Source organism: Marmota flaviventris, chromosome 3 (genome assembly GCF_047511675.1).
Source record: "Marmota flaviventris isolate mMarFla1 chromosome 3, mMarFla1.hap1, whole genome shotgun sequence".
Lineage (NCBI taxonomy): Eukaryota > Metazoa > Chordata > Mammalia > Rodentia > Sciuridae > Marmota > Marmota flaviventris.
The window spans coordinates 28,855,644-28,875,486 of NC_092500.1; the positions used below are offsets into that span (position 1 = coordinate 28,855,644).

At 33.6% G+C, this 19,843-nt stretch overlaps 1 protein-coding gene across 1 annotated transcript; it reads left to right on the forward strand.

Annotated features, from left to right (window-relative positions):
* Positions 1-12,040: 12,040 nt before the first annotated feature.
* Lum (lumican) lies at positions 12,041-19,578 on the forward strand. The gene is made up of 3 exons (XM_027930149.2): positions 12,041-12,324; positions 14,662-15,544; positions 18,771-19,578. The coding sequence occupies exons 2-3, from the start codon at positions 14,683-14,685 to the stop codon at positions 18,923-18,925; spliced, it is 1,017 nt and encodes a 338-aa protein (XP_027785950.1). The 5' UTR covers positions 12,041-12,324; positions 14,662-14,682; the 3' UTR covers positions 18,926-19,578.
* The last annotated feature ends 265 nt before the right edge of the window (positions 19,579-19,843 follow it).

The following is a 19,843-nucleotide window of genomic DNA, read 5'->3' on the forward strand; positions in this document are numbered from 1 at the left end:
GGGAAGCCCATTGCCCTTGTGACAGTCAGCTTTTTCACTGCTGTGAACAAAACATCTGACAAGAACAAACTTAGAGGAGGAAAAGTTTATTTTTGGACTCAGAGTTTTAGAGGTCTCAATCCATGAACAACTGGCTCCATTCCTTGGGGCTGGAGGTGAGGCTGAACATCATGGCGGAAGAGTGCAGCTGAGGAAAGCAGCTGGAAACATGGCACCAGGAAACAGAGAAAGATAGCTTTGCTCAGAAGGAAAAAATATATACCCCAAAGCCATGCCCCCAGCTACCTGTAGCCACACCCTACCTGCCTATAATTACCAATAAATTAATCTCTCGCAGGGGATCATTCACTTATTGTAAGGTTCTCATAACCCATTCATTTCACCTCTAAATGTTCTTGCATTGTCTTACACAAGAGCTATTGGGGGACAGATATCTAAATCATATTACCATGGCTGTCTTTGAAGATGGTGGTTGTAAGTGTTAAGGAAGGTGGGCTGTCTCCAGACCTGAACAGATAAATGGGTTCTATCTCAGGACATAGGAAGGAGTGCAATCCTGCTGACACCTTGATTTTAACTCCCTGAAACTAACTTTAAAATTCAGGGTTCCAGGGCTAAAACATAATATATTTTTAAATATATGTGTTATTTTGTAAGTCCACAAATTTGTGGTAATTTTTATTATAGGAGTAACAAGAAACTAAACTACGAATTTGCCTGGGTTTCTTGCCCCTTTCCCTTACTATACTCCAGGTACTCTATCCTTGGTTCTGTAATTGCAGAATCAGTGACCTAGCAAAAATTTGATCAGGAGTCATTGACAGGTACATCAATGACCTAAGACCCATGACTGACGACAAGTTCATGAGCCACAAGTTCTAGTTGCATAAATCACTCAGTGAAGACATCCAGAGGAACAAAAGAAAACTATTATGCAGCTCCCTAAGGCCACTCCTTCGCCCATTTCACTGCCAGTGGGAGGATTCACTAGCTTCCTCACATCTAAATTCCATCTAAAGAAGACAATGGTGAGATTATTAAACCTGAGAAGGTTAAAGTCATTTTAACAAATTGAAAGTATCCGATTAAATAGAAATAAACAAAATGCCAGTTACTAATTTCAAACTTCCTACCATCCAGTGTTGATGAAAGGAAGAAAATATAAAAAGTGAAAAAATGCCAATTTTTCATACATCTGAATATGGTATGCTAATTTTCAGTCAACATCAAACAAATAACTCAACCACCTTCAAATAATATTAAAGACCAGCTAGGTCTTTTAATATCATTCTTTAAATTTGCATTTTTTTGTGAGCAATTAGGTAAAATGACACAGGCTATGCTGAACTTATCTCTGTAACCCCTGTGCATAGCTTCAGTTTTATTAAATTTGAATTTCCTCAGTGTATTTAAAATATTTTATACAAATATATTAGGTAGAGACAATATTTCTAGAAAAGAACAGGAAAGTCACAGAATTTATAAAAGAACACCTTGATTAGTGTAGGAAACTAAAAGAAATCAGGGATTTAAAATCCAAGGTCCCTAAGAGATTATTTCAATAGTGGAAACTAGGGAGCTATTAATGACTTGCTAACTTAACACCTTCAGACTTAGGATGGTGAGTTTTTCTGCTACTTCGCAGAGATGAAAAAATAGAGGCATGGGTAAAGTATAACTTTCCCTACTCCCCTGATTGTCCTATTTACTTTGAAAGCTTGTTAAAATGTAGATTCCTCAGCCATGCATATTCAATCAGGATCTTCAGGGGAAATCTCTCTTGGGAATCTATATTTTCTAAAGTTACTTGAAGGATTTCAATCAACAGCCAACTTTAAAAAAGACTCCCTATTTCAAAATTTGACATACTGCCAACCCTAACTAGAGAAACCAAAACAACATGACTCTTTTTTAAAAAATAAGGAAATATTTAAATAAACAAATCATTGCCAAGATTAGCATAATGTATTCACCCAATTTTCTCCTTGGAAACTTTGGAAAAACTTTTATTGACATCAAGGTAATTCCATTGTTGTGCAAAGGAAGAAATTTTGCCTGGGTTGGATGAGTATACAAAAATATATATTTTGCAGAAGGGAAATTTAGAAACATTCTATGGTTTCCCATATTGAAATAATTGACATTTAAACATCTTTGTGGTTTCAGAATAAGTTAACTATGACTTGTTTTTCAAAACCTCAGAGCTATTTTCTGAAACTCCCTTCTGAAACTTAGAGTAAACCATATAACCCTGAAAATGTGTTTCATCTAAAAGTATATTAACTAATTAATCTTAAAGCTCAATAATTTCCTTGCAAATATAATAGAGGAAGGATATTTGGAATGGCAGGTATGTTTTAAATTTCAAGACCAAAACTTTTAACACTAAAATAATGAGTACTTTTGCCATTTGCTCTTACAAGTTGAATTGTTTTTAGTGGAAAGTATTTTATAATGAGTCAATATTATGTCATTTTCCAAACATCCTACATGACTTTGGTACTAAAAAAAAAATGCTTGAATTATTTAAATCTTCAAAACTTTACATTTTATCAGGATATCCTATTAAACTCCTAAGAAAGTGTTCATTTATAAATAGAGGGTTAAAATATTTTTAAATGTATACATTATTTATCCACAGATTTAAACTATTCTGAGTCATCATAGTTAATCTGGTGAAAAAAAGGATTTATTTCTAACTTTGAGTATTGCTACAGAACTTCTATTCATGAATCCAGTTAAGGTAATCAGTCAAGCCCCCAAAGTATTGGCTCTCTCATTCATGTGGGTGTTAAGCTTTTCCTCTTCCTTGAATTGGCTGGACTTCTCTCTTGGCTAATTCCCCCTCATCTTTCACTTTGAAGCTTTTCTTGATCTTCCCTTCTTGGGTACCTTTTTCCAAAACCCCTGGGTGAGGTTGATACTGCTTCTCTCCAGTCTCAGCATATCATATTTTTCTTCCTGTGGAAGAAGTTGCCACATAGGACCATAGCTGAAGATTTATTTGTGTCTTTTTCACCTAGACTTTGTAATTCTCGAGGTCAAGGGTTGTATTCTAGTACAAAATGTTGGCCAAGTGGTTTTATAGTCATATATGGACTGATAAATACACGATGGAGTTAATCCAAGAGGCAACTGAGCATTTTAAAGAGTATCTTAAACTTATTTCATTGCTTTGAATTGATTATAATCCAAATTGCAATTGGGGGAATAGCACTGTTAATTTTTTATTATATATATTTTTTTCTGAGCAAAGGATCTTTTAAGTTCTTTACTTGACCCTAAATACAGAGGTGAAAGGGATAATTTTATGCAGTTAATTCATTTTCCTTGATTATACTGCCATTGCATATGGTCCATCTCCAATGTCACTTCTCTGATTCAAGCCACTGTTGTCAATTCTTACCTGTACTAATGCTGTTGTGCACCAACTGGACTTCTTGCCTCTTTTTGTCATGATATAAGAAGTCACTGTCATTTCAAAACACTTAAATAAATGTTCAGAGTGCATAATGTTCCAATGTGACCACTACATGAGCTGGTCATCATTCCATGTACTGCCATATGCTCATGCCATTCAACCAAAGAGGTTTTACCATCAGAGCCTTCTTCAAAAATCCGGAAGCCTCTTCCTCAATCCTTCTTTCCCCTACTACCTCCCTTTTTCCTATTTAGTTTAAATACAAGTTTGCCAAGAAATAGGCCTTTTCAGCTTTGCCAAACTTGTACAGATGCTAAGCAACATATGATGGGAAATATCCCGATAAATCTACCATAAATTGAAAATATCATAAATTTTGAGAATATCAAAATATCATAAATATCTAAAATGCAGGTAGGGAGTGCTATTCAGTGGTATAGCACTTGGCTAGGATATGTGAGGCCCTGGTTTCAATCCCCAGCTCTACTGTGGGGGGGAAAGTATCTGATACACTTAACGTATAAAGCATTCATGCACAAAGCTTGGCCCCTGTTGTGACAATGTTGAGAGAGATGAAACCCTAGAGAAGGTTATTAGATCACTGGGGTCTCTGTCCTGAGAAAGGATACATGAATACATATGACCCTGTTTTCAAGAAAGTACTTTAGTGTGAAGGAAAGCCTCCCCATGTTCTTGGCCCCTTACTCACATGTCTACTTTTCCACATGGTGTGATCTAGCCAAGAGGGCCTTAACCAGACCCTAAATATAGGGCTGACAAATCTTGGGTTTTCAACCTCCAACACTGTGAGCTCAATAAACTTCTTTTCTTTATAAAGTAATAAGCATCAGATATTTCATTATGGCAACAGAAAACAAATGAAGACACTGAAACATGATAGTTTAGCAACACAAAACACAGAATTAATTATGTACCCTCACTGTGTGACTTACTGAGAATTATGGTTCCCTGGATGCATATCACATTCACATCATCGGAATATGAAAAAAAAATGTGAGTCAAAATACTGGAGGTTAGAAACTGTCAGTAGTCTCTTTTCATTGTTTCTTTCTTATTTTATTTTTTAACACTTATAATAAATTTATCATTTTATTTGGCTTTGCACCTTTTAAGATATCTTAATATAAGTTATTAATAGAAATATTAGCCTATTTTATGTTTTGTCTTACAAAAATAAATTACTAAACACCATCAATTTCTTAAGTACTTTGAAGTATCACCTCATTTGCTATTAAACATTTCCATGAGAGAGGTAATTAACCCTAGTTTGCAAATATGGAAAATGAGAAGTATTTTATATATATATATATATATATATATATATATAGAAAGAGAGAGTTGCATAGCAGACAACAGAAGAGAAAGAAACAAAGATCACATCTCAGAGAGCTTGCTGTTTGTGTGCTATGCACTGCCTTCCTTGTCCCTCCTCGATCATGCTGAAAGCGGAGGACCTCTGTCACAATAATAGCAACTGATGCTGAATGCTCCCGCTGTGCAAGAATTCTTCTAATAATTTACCTGCATTGACTCCTTAAAGCTTACAAAGTTAATTTTTTATTACTATGCTCATAATTTCATTAATATGCCACTATGATAATACCCATTTTATGTGGTGCTGAGGATCGAACCTGGGCCCGCACGCATGCCAGGCGAGCGCGCTACCGCTTGAGCCACATCCGCAGCCTCTAATGCCCATTTTATAGATGAACACATTGAAGCTAAATAAATTGCCCAAGATCAAAGAGTACATAAATCATGGCATGCTTTCAATGTATTTACTACAATGTATTCACTAAAGACACTTACACTGATTATTGGGGCACAGAAGAAGGGAATACACAGAAGAAGGGATGTTATTACTTTCTATTTTTAGTAAATGTAGTATCCACTTTATGTGTTTTGTTTTTTAATTTTCATATTTGAAATGATACAGTGCATGTCTTCCTATTTCACTTAAATTATATCGTGGGCTATGTGCAATCATTATATATATAATAATAGGCTTATATAAACCATGACATCTGGAGGATGTGCTTCAGAGTGGAGTTTATCTGTTAGGAGAGCTGTAGATCCTTCTTAGAGAAATTTCTAGGCTTGAACTTTTTACTCAAGGAAAAAAAAATGATAAACGTGTATGTCTTGTGATTTACCTGCTTTCTTTTAGAATAAAGGGAAGTTTGATTCTTTCCTGCTTATCTTATACAAGGAAATTGAAAACTCTATTGGCATTGCTTATAGAATTATGTTTTCTAGATTACCTCCATTCATTGATTGAAACCAAGGTAATCTGGAATAAACTGCATCTGAAGAAAAGACAGAAGAGATTTTAAATTCTCTGATACTCGGAGGATCTATACTCTCCCATGAATCTCATAATGTGGAATTTTCAAATGTAAATTTATTACTCAGATTCAGATAAACACACACACACATACACAAACACACATACAGAAATACTAAGACACTCTCTCTTTGGGTATTGAAACCTAATATTATAAAGATGTCAGCTTCTCCAAAATCAGTGTGATCACATTCAAATCCAATTACACTTTTTCATTATGAAACAAATATCTATAAACATTTATCTGAAAATTAGAGATGTTGAGAGTCAGAAGCAATGTTCTGGAAAAAAAAAATTCAAACTAGAAATGAAAAAGCCATTGGGAAGTATTTACAAAAATGGAAGAGACTAGGATTGCACTGCGGATGCAAAGTCAATACAAGAAATCAGTCAGCCACTTACCAATGATATTCATCAAAGTGAATTCATCAAAGTAAAGGTATATCCAAAATGTGTAGACAGCTAATGACACATCTGCAAAAAAATTCTCCTTACTTGAAAATATCTATGGGTAACTCTGCAAGAACTAGCAATATTTGTTTTATGAGACATCATTTTTAAATTAAAAATGTGACTGGCATACAACCTACAATTTATCAGATTAAGGTATTTGATAAAAATATTCTCAGAAATCAAAGTGCATCTTTGACTTCAAAGAAAATAGCAGACAATATTTGACAAAACCTGAGCTTTCAAGCAAAAATTAAGATTTTAGAAATCAGAGTGGATGTAACTTGATTTGATTTAATCATCAGTATGATTTAGGTTCCATATTTTAAATAACCTTTAAAAAACTACCTCATTTTGAGTTTAGATGCCTGATTGAGGAAGAGTATTTTTAATTGCCTAAAAAATTATTCATATATTTGTTTACCCAATTATATATTTTTATAGGGTGATATTTTCTTCATATGCATCAGACAATGTAACATCACAACAAATTGAATAAGAAAGTAGATATAAGAATCTGACTCACTTCTATTGATCCATACATACAGTAGATTTGCAAATATATTAGAAAATTCTTATATATTCCACTCTTCACTAGGCTTTTTAAAAAAAAATTAGATATTTTTACAAAAATATCATTTATGCTAACATGAAATGTATTTATTATTGTATCTTAAGCAATTATTTAAATGCAACATCTCTTTTAATATTGAGTATAGTAGCTAATGAAAGATGAACCCTCAAATATATCCTCAGAGTTCTCAAAATAGGAATAATTTTTAATGAATATTAAAATTATATGAAAAAAATATTTGAGTAGTACAAGAATGTGGAATGAGCCTTTCAGTTAGAGAAGACAGATGGTAACTGCCCTGAAGTAGCAACAGTCTGGGCACAGGGTGGGGCAGAACATTGAAGTGTAAGGAAAAGGAGGAAGAAAATGGTAACAAGGAGCTCACACACTATACACTCTCAGATCCTACAAGGTCTTATAAACCTAAAGTTCTGTAGTGACGAAGGGAGGTTGGCTTTCGTCTCTCAGAGAGAACATGCAGAACTTGTCATTCTACCTGAACTATTTCACAGAAAATATGTCTTCCAGTTCCATCCATTTTTCTGTAAATGATAGGATTTCATTCTTCATAGTTAATAATATTCCACTATGATATGAAGGGATGTTGGAAAATGGGTACCAAAACACAGTCAGATAAAAAGAATAAGTTCCAGCATTCTACAGCACACTGGGATGACCACACTTTATAATAACCTATTACTTATTATATAAACTCCAGAGAAGAGTGACTGAAAGCCTCCAAACATAAAGAAATGATGGGAAGAGGGAAATGTTAATTATTGATTTGATCATTTCTTTCTGTAGGCATATGTTGAAATATCAAACTGAACTCCTATAATTTTTATATATTAAGCAAAAATAAAATAAATTATTAATTTTACCAGAAATTATTTAGGAAATAAAATGGGATCTCAAAAATTCTAAACATAGCCATGTTCAATTTTCTTGAATGAAGGTTCTACAGTATCAAATGGTACACTGTGTCTCATGTACCACTGATCGGTAATAATCAGAACATTCTGTAAATGAATAAGGAATCATTACAAAATATTAAAATAAGTATAAATCATTCTCCAGAAAGTCTTCTCACCTTTGGAATTCCCCTAAAGCTATATTGCATTGCTGTACATAATGTGTTCATTATAGTACTAAATGCCATAATAATGAAATAATTTTGAAAACTCAAAGTCCTTGAAACCACTGTAACAGTTACCATCAAATGAGAGCATAGATTAGTTATGAGATACCCACATGGTCATACTCTGTAAATATGTAAAATATGATGTAGAGTTATATGTATTGAAATAGCAAAATATGTAATATATGAATTGCATGTGAAAAATTCAGGATGCAGAAGTGAGGAGGAGAATGCAAGGAGAGATTATTTCTCCCCAAAACAGACTAGTGATCATGCATCTACCTAAGTGAAGGTATCTGAAGGCTGAGTTATCCGTGCTACCTTACATGCTGAAAAGTCAAGGAAATCAAATTCTATGGTGTATATGTCATATGTCTAAAATTTCTTAAGTAATGAAATCTGAAAAGGGATACCTTCTAGAAAATGGGATTAAATAGCCAGGTGGGCGAGGGATCATTGCACATTTAACTTATATCAGGGGGTGCTGTTTAATGTTGCAGTATATTGTATTTATATTACCTTACCATTATAACGCAAATGTATTAGTAAAAACAAAAGACACTTTATTAATAAAAATTCTACAACTATCCTTGTCCAATATCAAGACAAATGGAGGTAATCATAGAATGAGTTTAAATCCACGTAGTTATATGAGGATAAACACTATGCAGATGAAAGACACTTTCATGGTTCATAAAATTCTCAAGCTAAGAACAGTCATATTAATTTGAGGAAAGAACAAATCAAAATGAATTCCTTTATTATCTCATTTGAAAATAAACCACTTAGGGTGTTTTCATTTAAAATAAATCTACTGAAATAAGTGGTATAGATAGAACATGTACAACCAATTTAAAGAATAAAATTCCATGATCTGTGTTAATACTTTACAAATTATAAAACAATGTTTAATATTGAAAACCAACAACTACATTATGGTACAACCTATGTAGCATAACTTCATGTAGCATATAACAATAACATTAAAGAAGAATATTTAATGAAATAGAAAAACATCCACAACTTCCTGTTATATAAAAATGGGTGTGAAACCATAAGCATTGTATATAAATAAATGTAAAAACAAAAATATATCTCACACACACACTCAAAAGTATCTCTCTCACACACAGTGACCTCTGTGCTAGAAAATTAATTTCTTCTTTTCCCCCAAAAGAAATTTCCAAATATACTCAAAATTTTAATATTTTTTACCCTGTATTTACCAAACACACTAAAACAAAGTGCTTTTTATGAAATCTGTAATAAGACAAAATTTGAGTTTGAAATCCCAATGTATAAAATAATAAAATAGCACTTTTTTCTCTAACAAGGACTTATCATCTTATCATGGTATTTCATATTACTCCATGCTCTCAGATAAGTGATGTCTGTATATACACTCATGTATCTCTATATACACACTGTAGGGAAGCAATACCATCTATCCATGAAAAAGAGAAAGAACGTCTCAGTTTGTTCAGATGGAGCACTGCAAGCATATTAACTCTTCACATATGGAAAAAACATAATGGCAACAGAACTTTGGGGAATTTGTTTAATCACCAATGGATGATCTCTGAGGTTCATTTCATATAGAATATATATAGAAGTATTAGTCACTTATATCTTGCTAAGCACTATAGCGAAGGCCCAATACATAAAGGGGTACTTTGATACCAGAAGCATTGATGTTCATCTCATCCTACACACTGTAAAGATGTAGACATCAAAGTGTCAAGATTATACATTTCTTTTTTTTTTTTTTAACCATTCATTAGTTTCATGAGAACATTTAGAACTTGGTCTATTGTTCCACACAGCCTGGGTTCTTTACTACTTTCCTGTTTTAGGACTACCTTTTCCATTTACCAACCGGCCTGGGACAAGCCCATCTCCAGCAGAATGACAGTGGCAAAGGGAAAACCTGAGCAGAAGTGGTATGAGGGCTCTGAAAGTGCAGGGTTGGGTTAGAATGAGGTGGGTTAAATAGTTATGATGTTCCTCAGTGTCCTTGATGGTCTGAAGTGACAAGGAATCTGGTAGCAAGACTGAGGCAGACAGCCCAATCACTTTATTCTGTGTTCCCATGAAACAGATTCACCTCTAACACCTGCTCTCGCAAAAAAAAAACAGTGAATTCTATTTGCCAGGATGGAAAGTTCACACATCACCCAAAAGTTGGGAAGTGTGGATGTGGTTGTTCCCTGGCCCGTGACTGTGGGATGCACAGGGAAGTTACCACTTAGTTAACATTTGGCTTTTCTTAAAATTTATTGCCCATTTAATATTTATGCATTTTTCAACATAAAGAATACCTATAAAATATTTTAAACTATAGAATTAACTACCTTGGCTCTGCTCCATTCTGGTCACCCTTTGCCCAATGGGTGGAAATATTCATGGTTTTGGTCTTCCAAATTCTTCCATTCACTTGTTAGGTGACTTTGAGCAAATTACTTAGGCTCTCTGAATGTTTCTACTTCTGAAAATATGAAATAAAATGTATTATGAGAAATTTTAAAGTATGAAATTTAAATATGACATATGTGAAAAAACTAGGAAAAATGATAGCACATAATAAAGATGTCATGAAATTAATTTTATTTCTTTCTGATAAACTTAGCAAATATGCTTTAAAATGTGCTAAATTAATCAATTTATCAGCTTCATAGTACTGAGTTATTTACAAAGCACATAATTAAAGTATCAGTTTCACAGTGGTCTAAATTGAGTTTGATGCATTAAAAATCTATTACAAATACATCACAAAATATTTATTGCTTTATAAAGAAAACTCCTAAGGCATAAAGAGCTGGAATTTCTTAAAAAAAAGATCTAAGATTATAGAATTCAATACTTTCAAAGTTAATGTTTGCAGTTGCTCTATCAAGCCTCTTATAACAAGACCACTTAGTTGTATGATTCGAGTATCTTTCCCCACCTAATTCCTTCTAAATTTATTTCCTTTATTATAAAACTTATACCTTCAATAACTTCCTTAAAATAAGTCAAATTTTGTGCTTGTAAATCATGTTACAATTCCATGAGTTACTAAAAAGATTATTTTGTTTTTCAATTGATCTCTTTCAAATATAAGGCATTTATTCGGATTTTCTTTCTTTTTTCTTTTTTTTTTTTTTTTGGATAAATGCAATAGTGGTCACGGAGTTTAACTTTTCATAGGTCTTATAGCTTAAAAAATGTTCTTGTTATTTTAAAATGAAAAAAGAAACTTACAATGTGGAAACCAATATTAACATACCTTGTTGTGTGTTCTGTTATGAACATGAGAAAGTGAATATTTTGAAGGGAAAATCCTATAAATGCAACTGATATAATAAAAAATGAGCTAGATAAGAACTTGAGAAGACCTATTCTTTACTAAAAGCATGCATCAGGAACTGACAATGAAAGACCTATCAAACCAGGACTTGGGAAATTACATCTTTAAATAACTTTTTGGTTTCAGGAAAACATTACTAGCATAGAGTGACAGAATGAAAGATTATTGCCTTTTGATATTTTATTATACTTTTTTCCCTGTTCTTTAAATTCTTTTTTGGCATTAAGCAGCAGAATATTCTCTGCAAGTAAGGTTTTGGGTGAATTCCTAAAGGAAATCCACAAAATAAGAAACAGGCAAGACATTGTTGATTAGTTCCAGATCTGAATAACATAAAAAGAATTCCCTTTGCATAAGAAGTTAAATGAAAATGTTGTTATTTGTCATTTGTTTTAGAGTGGTTATGAAGCATTTTGCAAACATTAAAAACTAATGTGTTATCATCTTAACAAAAGTTTAATTTAGTCCAAGTAAATCAATATAGATTCCCAGAGTGATGAACAAGAAGGTATTAGTTTATCTGATGCTGATTTGCATTTTCTCAAAATTATTTGCTCTGTTTATGATATATGAGAACTTTAGATGAACATAATAGTTGGCCAAACAAATCACACTTAATTGTTGCCACAGCCACAGAAGTAAAGATTCTAAAAGACACTTTCTCACTGAGTTGCCTCATCTGGAGCAGGACTCAAGTCCTGGTTAAAAGCAATGGTATTTGAGCTAGTTAAGCAAGTATCTCTCCCTCATTCCATAGGGAATGAGCTGGGCTGTGGTTGCTCAGCATGTCCACCTGCACTTCGTTAGAGAGCAGAGTGTTAACATGCCACACCACAAGAGCCCCACAATGACATAACTCCATTCAGAGACTGCAGTGACTCTGCTGGTCCCCCCCACCCTCCTCAGCTCTGGTATCACTAAGAATCTGGCAGCCAGTTCCTTCCCGACAGAGTTTACAGCATATATTGGTGGATTCTTGTCCCAGTGCATCTGCTTTAAGAATTAAAGGAAGCAGTGTCAAGAAATCAAGGTAAGTGCTGTTTTAACTATAGCCCAGGGGATGCTTACTGTTTGGGACAGTGTTTATTGTAACAGAAACAGAAAAAAAAAAAAAAAATTTCAGAACAGATTTGCCAATGGCTATTCAAATGCAAACCCACCGTTCTGACCATTTACTTTCTCGTTTTGTTTATTGTGTTTTCTAAATGTTTAGGTTGTATTGATTGGCAAGGGGAGTGACAAAATGTTTCAAGGTTAGGATGAGAGAAGAGCTAAACTAGACACTGTGAAAGAATGGAAATTAAGTGTTTGCTCTTCAGGCTAATGAGTTATATATGTTAGTATTGTAGGAACCTAATATTGGAGCATAGAAAGGTCACTTCAATCAGCATTCAAAATGTTTTGTGATATAGACATAGTTTTAATTTGTTACAAATCACCATCAATAGTTTGTGTTATAAAATGTGAGCTAAAGGATTTACAGATTGCTTTTTTCCTATTTTGTGAATTTTAAAAATTTGGATTATGTTGAATCTATGCTTTAAGGAACATGTTTTAAAGAATTTCTGGGAAATGATTTATTTTTGGAAAAAAAATTCCTCTATAACCACAGGTATTTTGAAAAAAAAATGGAGCAAAAAAGTACAGTGTGATTTTTCTCATAGTGGAGGCATTATATGGGTTACAAACTCTCTTTGAATTCAGAGCCCTGGTTTTTACTCTGACAAAAAATTTGGAAGCATTTTTGGTTACTACTCCAAACTCACATTATAGTTACCATGACTGTGCTGGTGGATACTCAATTTAAAATGAGGTAGAAGTTTATTAATGAAACTAGACTTATCTTTGTAGCATTAACTTACTGCAACTTACAAAGAAGCCCAGGAACATGTCAGCATGTTCTTTCTAGTTATGTGATCATCATGGCCAAGTCCTGTCCACTGAATTAAATGACTCCATCACAATCTTAGGGAATAATTTACCAAGAATCTGATTACATCTGATATTAGTGACCTAAGTGCTTCTAATAGCTTTTTTTAAATGTTTTTATCAGCTAACTTAAGTTCCTTATGAGTCCAAGTTAAAGCAAACATGTTTGGAATTCTTCAGTCCTCCAAATCCTACTTGTTCCAAACTACCTTGATCCAAAATCTTGTCTCATACGTCTCATGGGAAAATATGATATTCCGTATATTGAAATGTGGATTCTATTCACATTAGTGATTTCTTTCCAGAGCTACCAGTTTTCCTTAGTCTATAGAAGTCCAACTCTTATATTCTAGTTTTCCTTTTCCTAAAGTGCTAAACCTGCACTTTTCTGCACAGTTGACCTCCTTGTTACTGAGCATCATCCTAGAAATATGTTCATATGAGAAGATAACAGTTGTAAATTATTCTAAATTTTTTTTTATTTTTAATTTAATCCTTTCCTGCATGGTTCCTGATGCCAGCATTAAAAAAACAAACTTTCCTTCATCCTCACCTCTTTCTCATTTCTACTCTGTGAGGCCACTACAATCCAGATAATCAAATCATGCCACCTTAAATTTTGTCATGAATAAGATAGACAACTTATGAGTTATTGGGAAAAAGAACTATATTTCGAAAGTTGGAAAATATTTTTTTCTACCACTTGGAAGTCTTTTTAGATTTAAGAATTCTTAGAATATTTAACATTTCTCTAATAAACATTTGTTTTATAAATATTAGTTTTAGAATAGTTTTGAAATGTGTTTGAAAATATGGAATGTTAAACAAAACTTGAAATAATGTAAATAAACACCCAGACCAAGAATTCTATTTCCCTCTTTCAGAACCAACAATAACCAGACACTTTTAAAGGAATGTACCCCCTTCCCCTTCCACCTCAAATGTAATAAGAATTGCTGTCTCCTGGGAAAACCACAGATTGTCCATGTTCCCAGTAAAGATCTTCTTAATGAGACATTTTAATGACGTTGAATGATAGGGTACAGTATGAAGTTTACAATTGTCTTCTAATTTTCATTTCTTCTTGTTTTGAGAGATATTCTGAAGCAGTGTTCTGACATTGTGGTCAATGAGCATCACCCAGCAACCTCTTGAAGAAACTAATTTAATTAAGGGAGGACCAAAAGAGAAAAACTAGAAAAGTTATCTGAGGGTTGCCCGGAAGGGGGCGCCTGTGTATGCCATCTAATCTGAAACCTGTTCTTTGCCCCAAAGTTGTAACCATACACCTCTAATCATATACTTAAATAAAAAATGTAAAGACACTATTTTTAGATGCACTGGACAACTAATACAACAAAATGCACACTGCAAATTGAATTTTCTTTTCTTGAAAGCATAGCATTATATAACAATTTATGTTTCCACTCTTATTTAGGATTCAAGGCATTTGCTGAAAATGAAGCTAGGTGCATTTACTCTCGTCTTGGCATTAATTAGTGGTGCCAGTGGCCAGTACTATGATTATGATTTCCCTTTATCCATTTATGGGCAATCATCACCAAATTGTGCACCAGAGTGTAACTGCCCTGAAAGCTACCCAACCGCCATGTACTGCGATGAGCTGAAACTGAAAAGTGTGCCCATGGTGCCCCCTGGAATCAAGTATCTTTACCTTAGGAATAACCAGATTGACCATATCGATGAAAAGGCCTTTGAAAACGTAACTGATCTGCAGTGGCTCATTCTAGATCACAACCTTCTGGAAAACTCCAAGATAAAAGGAAAAGTGTTCTCTAAACTGAAACAGTTGAAGAAGCTGCATATCAACTACAACAATCTGACAGAGTCTGTGGGCCCACTCCCCAAATCACTCGAGGATCTGCAGCTTACTCATAACAAGATCTCTAAACTTGGCTCCTTTGAGGGACTGGTAAACTTGACCTTCATCCACCTCCAACACAATCAGCTCAAAGAGGATGCCATCTCAGCAGCCTTAAAAGGTCTCAAGTCACTTGAGTACCTAGACTTGAGCTTCAATCAGATGACCAAACTGCCTTCTGGTCTCCCAGTATCTCTTCTAACACTCTACCTAGACAGCAACAAGATCAACAACATCCCTGATGAGTATTTCAAGCGTTTTAATGGGCTGCAGTATCTACGTTTATCTCACAATGAGCTGGCTGATAGTGGAGTACCTGGAAATTCTTTTAATATATCATCTCTGGTGGAGCTGGATCTCTCTTATAATAAACTTAAGAGCATACCCACAGTTAATGAAAATCTTGAAAACTATTACCTGGAGGTCAATGAACTTGAAAGTAAGTAGAAAGTTGTGCCAATGTTTGATTTTTGTATAATCTGAAGTTTTTCAAAGCCTAAGCTGAGCAAAAAAATATTGCTTCTGACTATATTTAATAGAAATGAATTAAAATATCAACAAAAGATCCCTCTAATTAAAAAATATAAGATCTCTAACTCAGTTGAATATCCAATTCTTTCTAGACTTTCTTTGGAATGTGAAAATGAAGAATAGTTAAGAACAAAGGAATTTAATATGAAATTTTATCAAATTTAATATTCTGTGTTAATTATCTTGCTATATTACTCTCAATATTTATCTGTTATTATTTAATTACTTTATGAGTTAAATTTGTTTCCTATACTTATTTTCTGGCAAGATTCAGCTCAGGGAGGAACAAATAAGTTCAGAAGAGATACAGTTAGCAGAGACTTTTAACCCTCTCTCACATGACCTGCACCACAGGTCATGTGCTCTCATGGTCTTCCTTGGCACTATACTTGGGACTGAGCATGTTACTCTGTTAACCTAGACCATCATCTACTTCTCTTATCTCTGTTATGGTGTGTGTGGACTTCAAGGTGTTCCAATGGACTCTGAGGGAGATTACGGAAGAAAAATTATATAAAGCAAATAAAGTTTAGAATTTCCTTATCTTTGAAAATGGTATAGTAAGAGAACCTTTTCTTTTACAAAATTCTTCCCTTCTTTGGATTTCTTCTCTTCTCTTGCTGCTATATTTTATTTTTCATCTATCTTCTGGATGGAGATTGACCCAATCCTCTTGTGTCTTCTGGGGCATTTTCAATTGAAGTAATATAGATTTTGGTGGGAAATAAAAATCCATCATTCTTGCTCTATTCATTAACAAGATATTTTCAGACAACAAAATCACAATTCACCAGTCAGGTTTTATAAATGAAAAATCAGATAGAGAACACTAATTTGCATATACAGCAGTTGTCTTTGCAAATACTGTATTGAAGTTAATCCCTTTTATTTAATGAAAATTGGCTCCTTGTCATACTGGATAAAGATATTGCTATCAGAAAATTACACTATATCTTATGACTACATGGTAATTCTTAAACAGTTTTCTGTAGCTTCTAGTAGGGCTGGGGGGCTTTCATGAAGGAGACCATTGGTACCAACTCAAACACCATTTTCCTTATTGTATCTGGAAAATAAGGATTGGTACTGTTTGACCACCACATGTTACACAATCGAGCTAACATAGTTTAGCTTCTATAGTTGTTTCAAATGTGGAATTCTTTATGTAGCAATACAGGATTCCACATTTTAAACATTTGGGGTTAGGAGGAAGGATATTTTCACAGATCAAAATGATCAAGAAATTTGGATGAATGAAGAGATCCGTTAGATTTAGTGGGTGGAGATTAGCCACCAGAACAGGGCTACTTCTTTCTCTGAAATGAGACAGAAGGATGAAAATGCAGGCACATTTGCTGGTTATCCATTGTATGAATGAAGGTTGGAAGGGCCGGTGAGAGAGATAAGAAAGATGACCTACAGAAGAAAGGACAAAGGTTACTCAGTGCCACATTGAGGTAGAAACCAAAGTGCCAGCACATGGTAGTCATTTGAAAAGTTTACCCAAGCATTACTTTACTTCCTTCTTTATCCTTGGCATTGGTCAGGTATTCTTGAAGTTTATCCTAGCATCTTTCTCTTCAACTTAGGTTATTTTGCCAGGTAGTAATCATGCATATTAGTTGTCCACATATTGATAGTATAAATAGGTTCTCTAAGGTTTAATGTCTACTGTTATATGTAATGTCTAATATAAGCAAATATACAGACATCTCCCAACATCTATGATGATCGGTTCTAGAAATTTCAGTGGATACCAAAATCTACATATGCTCAAGTCTCCTATGTAAAACAACAGAGAGGTTGCTTCTAATCCACGCATATACTCCAATATACTTTAATCTCTAGATTACTAATAATACCTAAAATAATGTAATTTCCATCAAGTATTTTTATGCTATATTTTTAGGAAATAATGACAACTTAAAAGTCTGATCGTTTGAGTGCAATTTTTTTCCTAATTTTTTTGATCAGTGGTTGTTTAAATCTGAATATGTGGAACCAATAGATGAGAAGGCCAGCTCTTTAGCCCGAAATATTTTTTTATATTTTAATCTTGCAACTGTAAGCATTAGCCTAATCATAAACCTTCTTAATATGAAGTAAGGTGGAAAAGAAAAAAAATTAAGAGTGTTCCTTGTGTATAAAGAACTATATGAAGTAATTTACCTACCATATTTGCATTTTCATGCAACACAATGAGATACATATGCTATATCAAACAAGAAGATCAGCTAAGTATTCCAGGTCACCCAACTGATAAGTGGCAAAGGTAGAAGCCCATCATAGTCTGTGCCCATCTTTTTTCCTTTGCTCCATAGTTTCTCAGAGGTAGATATCATAGAAAGATCCTGGAATCACTGAAGTTATTTAGAGACCATCTTGGGGGAAAAGACTGTGATGGGTTTGGGTTTCCACTGAAGCCATTGTTTAAACTAGCATTTGCGAGTGAAAGAAAATGACAAGATAGAAGACTAGATAAGGTTAAGCTTAAATAGAGAGGAGCACACAGATATTTTCTATGTGCACACATAATCATGCAACCCAACAATAGCCTTGGTTTCTATTAAAAACTAAACCAATTTTTCATTTGCAGCAGTTTTCAACCACACAAGAACGTTGGCTCAGATGATGGACATTCCATGATTTGGTTTTTGCCTTGCAGTTTTGATTCATTGTTGTGGTGTGTGGTTGCTAGAACATTTTTTAGAGAACATCTAGTTAAATCTGTTATTTTCAGATGCATAAAACCCATGATGCATGTATTGGTGAGGCTGTTTATACAACCATATCAATTTACATTTCTTCATATCAGACTAAATATTTCAAGATTTCTTTGATAATAAGACACATTTGTAAATGCCTTTCTAGACCTTATTCATCAGAATCAATGAATCCTGTTCTTTGCAAAGTTGTATTGAGTATCCTGAGCTTCCTTATTTACAATTTACTAAATATTGTTGTGCCATTATAGTAGCCTAAAATATACTTTTAATGGTACCTAATTCAAAAGTACGTAATATAAGTGAGAAGAACATCTGTTTGATAATATACACTTAGGGAATTGTTAAATGATTGTTTCAAGACAATACACTAAAAGGAAACATTGAAAATTTTTATGCTTTAATTTGCAGAGTTTGAAGTAAAAAGCTTCTGTAAGATTCTGGGGCCATTGTCCTACTCCAAGATCAAGCATCTGCGTTTAGATGGCAATCGTCTCACCCACACCAATCTGCCACCTGATATGTATGAATGTCTACGTGTAGCAAATGAAATCACTGTCAATTAATACCTTCTAATTCCAGTTACATGAGGTGTATCCTGGGGCAGTACTTTATGGTTAGGGTTTTTTTTTTTTTCTTTGTGTGTAAAGTTTTCAGAGTATCCATTTTTTGTTGTTGTTCATTACTTTCATGAGTTTTAAGTTCAAAGGGAAAATGTTTTGTAAACATTTACCACTTTAAAAAAAGATGAAAAGCAGGCCTATTTCATCACAAGGACACACACACACACACAAATAGACATCAAACACAATGCTTTATTTGTAAATTTATTATTTTCTATACCTCTACTGTCAAATAATATGCAAAACATTTTACTGTTTGCATGGAATTTAGCCAAGTTTTATAACCCCTAAATCTTAATTTAATGCACCTAAAAGCATGGTGGTCTCAATATATAAGGATGTGTACTGTCTTAGCTCAAACCATCTTGCTATGTTCAAATTTGTTCTGTTAAAAAATAAGTGGTATATTTTGAGACCAATATTTTTGCAAAATAGTAAACAGAATTTATGAAGCCACCTGCACCAAAAGAATTATTTTCAGTGTTAAGAATTTTCATATTTACCCAATGAAGCTTTTCTTTTCTAGGATTGTTTTTCATTCTAAGTCATGTATGTTTCTTTTTTATTATTTGCATGTTGTGTTTAACAAGCTAATAGCAAAATAAAACATACCAAATGGCATCATTGTTTGGCTTCTTGTGAAACTCATGTCTCTCATGTATGAAATGCATAAAGGAATACATTAAAATTCAAAAGGCATCTCTACCCTACAACGTTTTACTGGTGTACACATAGGATTTCCCACTAAATAAATAGTCTTCAAATAGCATCCACTTACAAGGAGTTACTAAACACATCTGATAATGAGTATTTACATAGCACAACATGCTTGGCTATTTGCCATTATTCATTCCCATGCAT

Coding starts and splice junctions, on each gene's coding strand:
- Lum (XM_027930149.2), top strand. CDS start 14,683: ATGAAGCTAGGTGCATTTACTCTCGTCTTGGCATTAATTAGTGGTGCC. Junction 15,545..18,770: donor GGAGGTCAATGAACTTGAAA/GTAAGTAGAAAG, acceptor TTTAATTTGCAG/AGTTTGAAGTAAAAAGCTTC.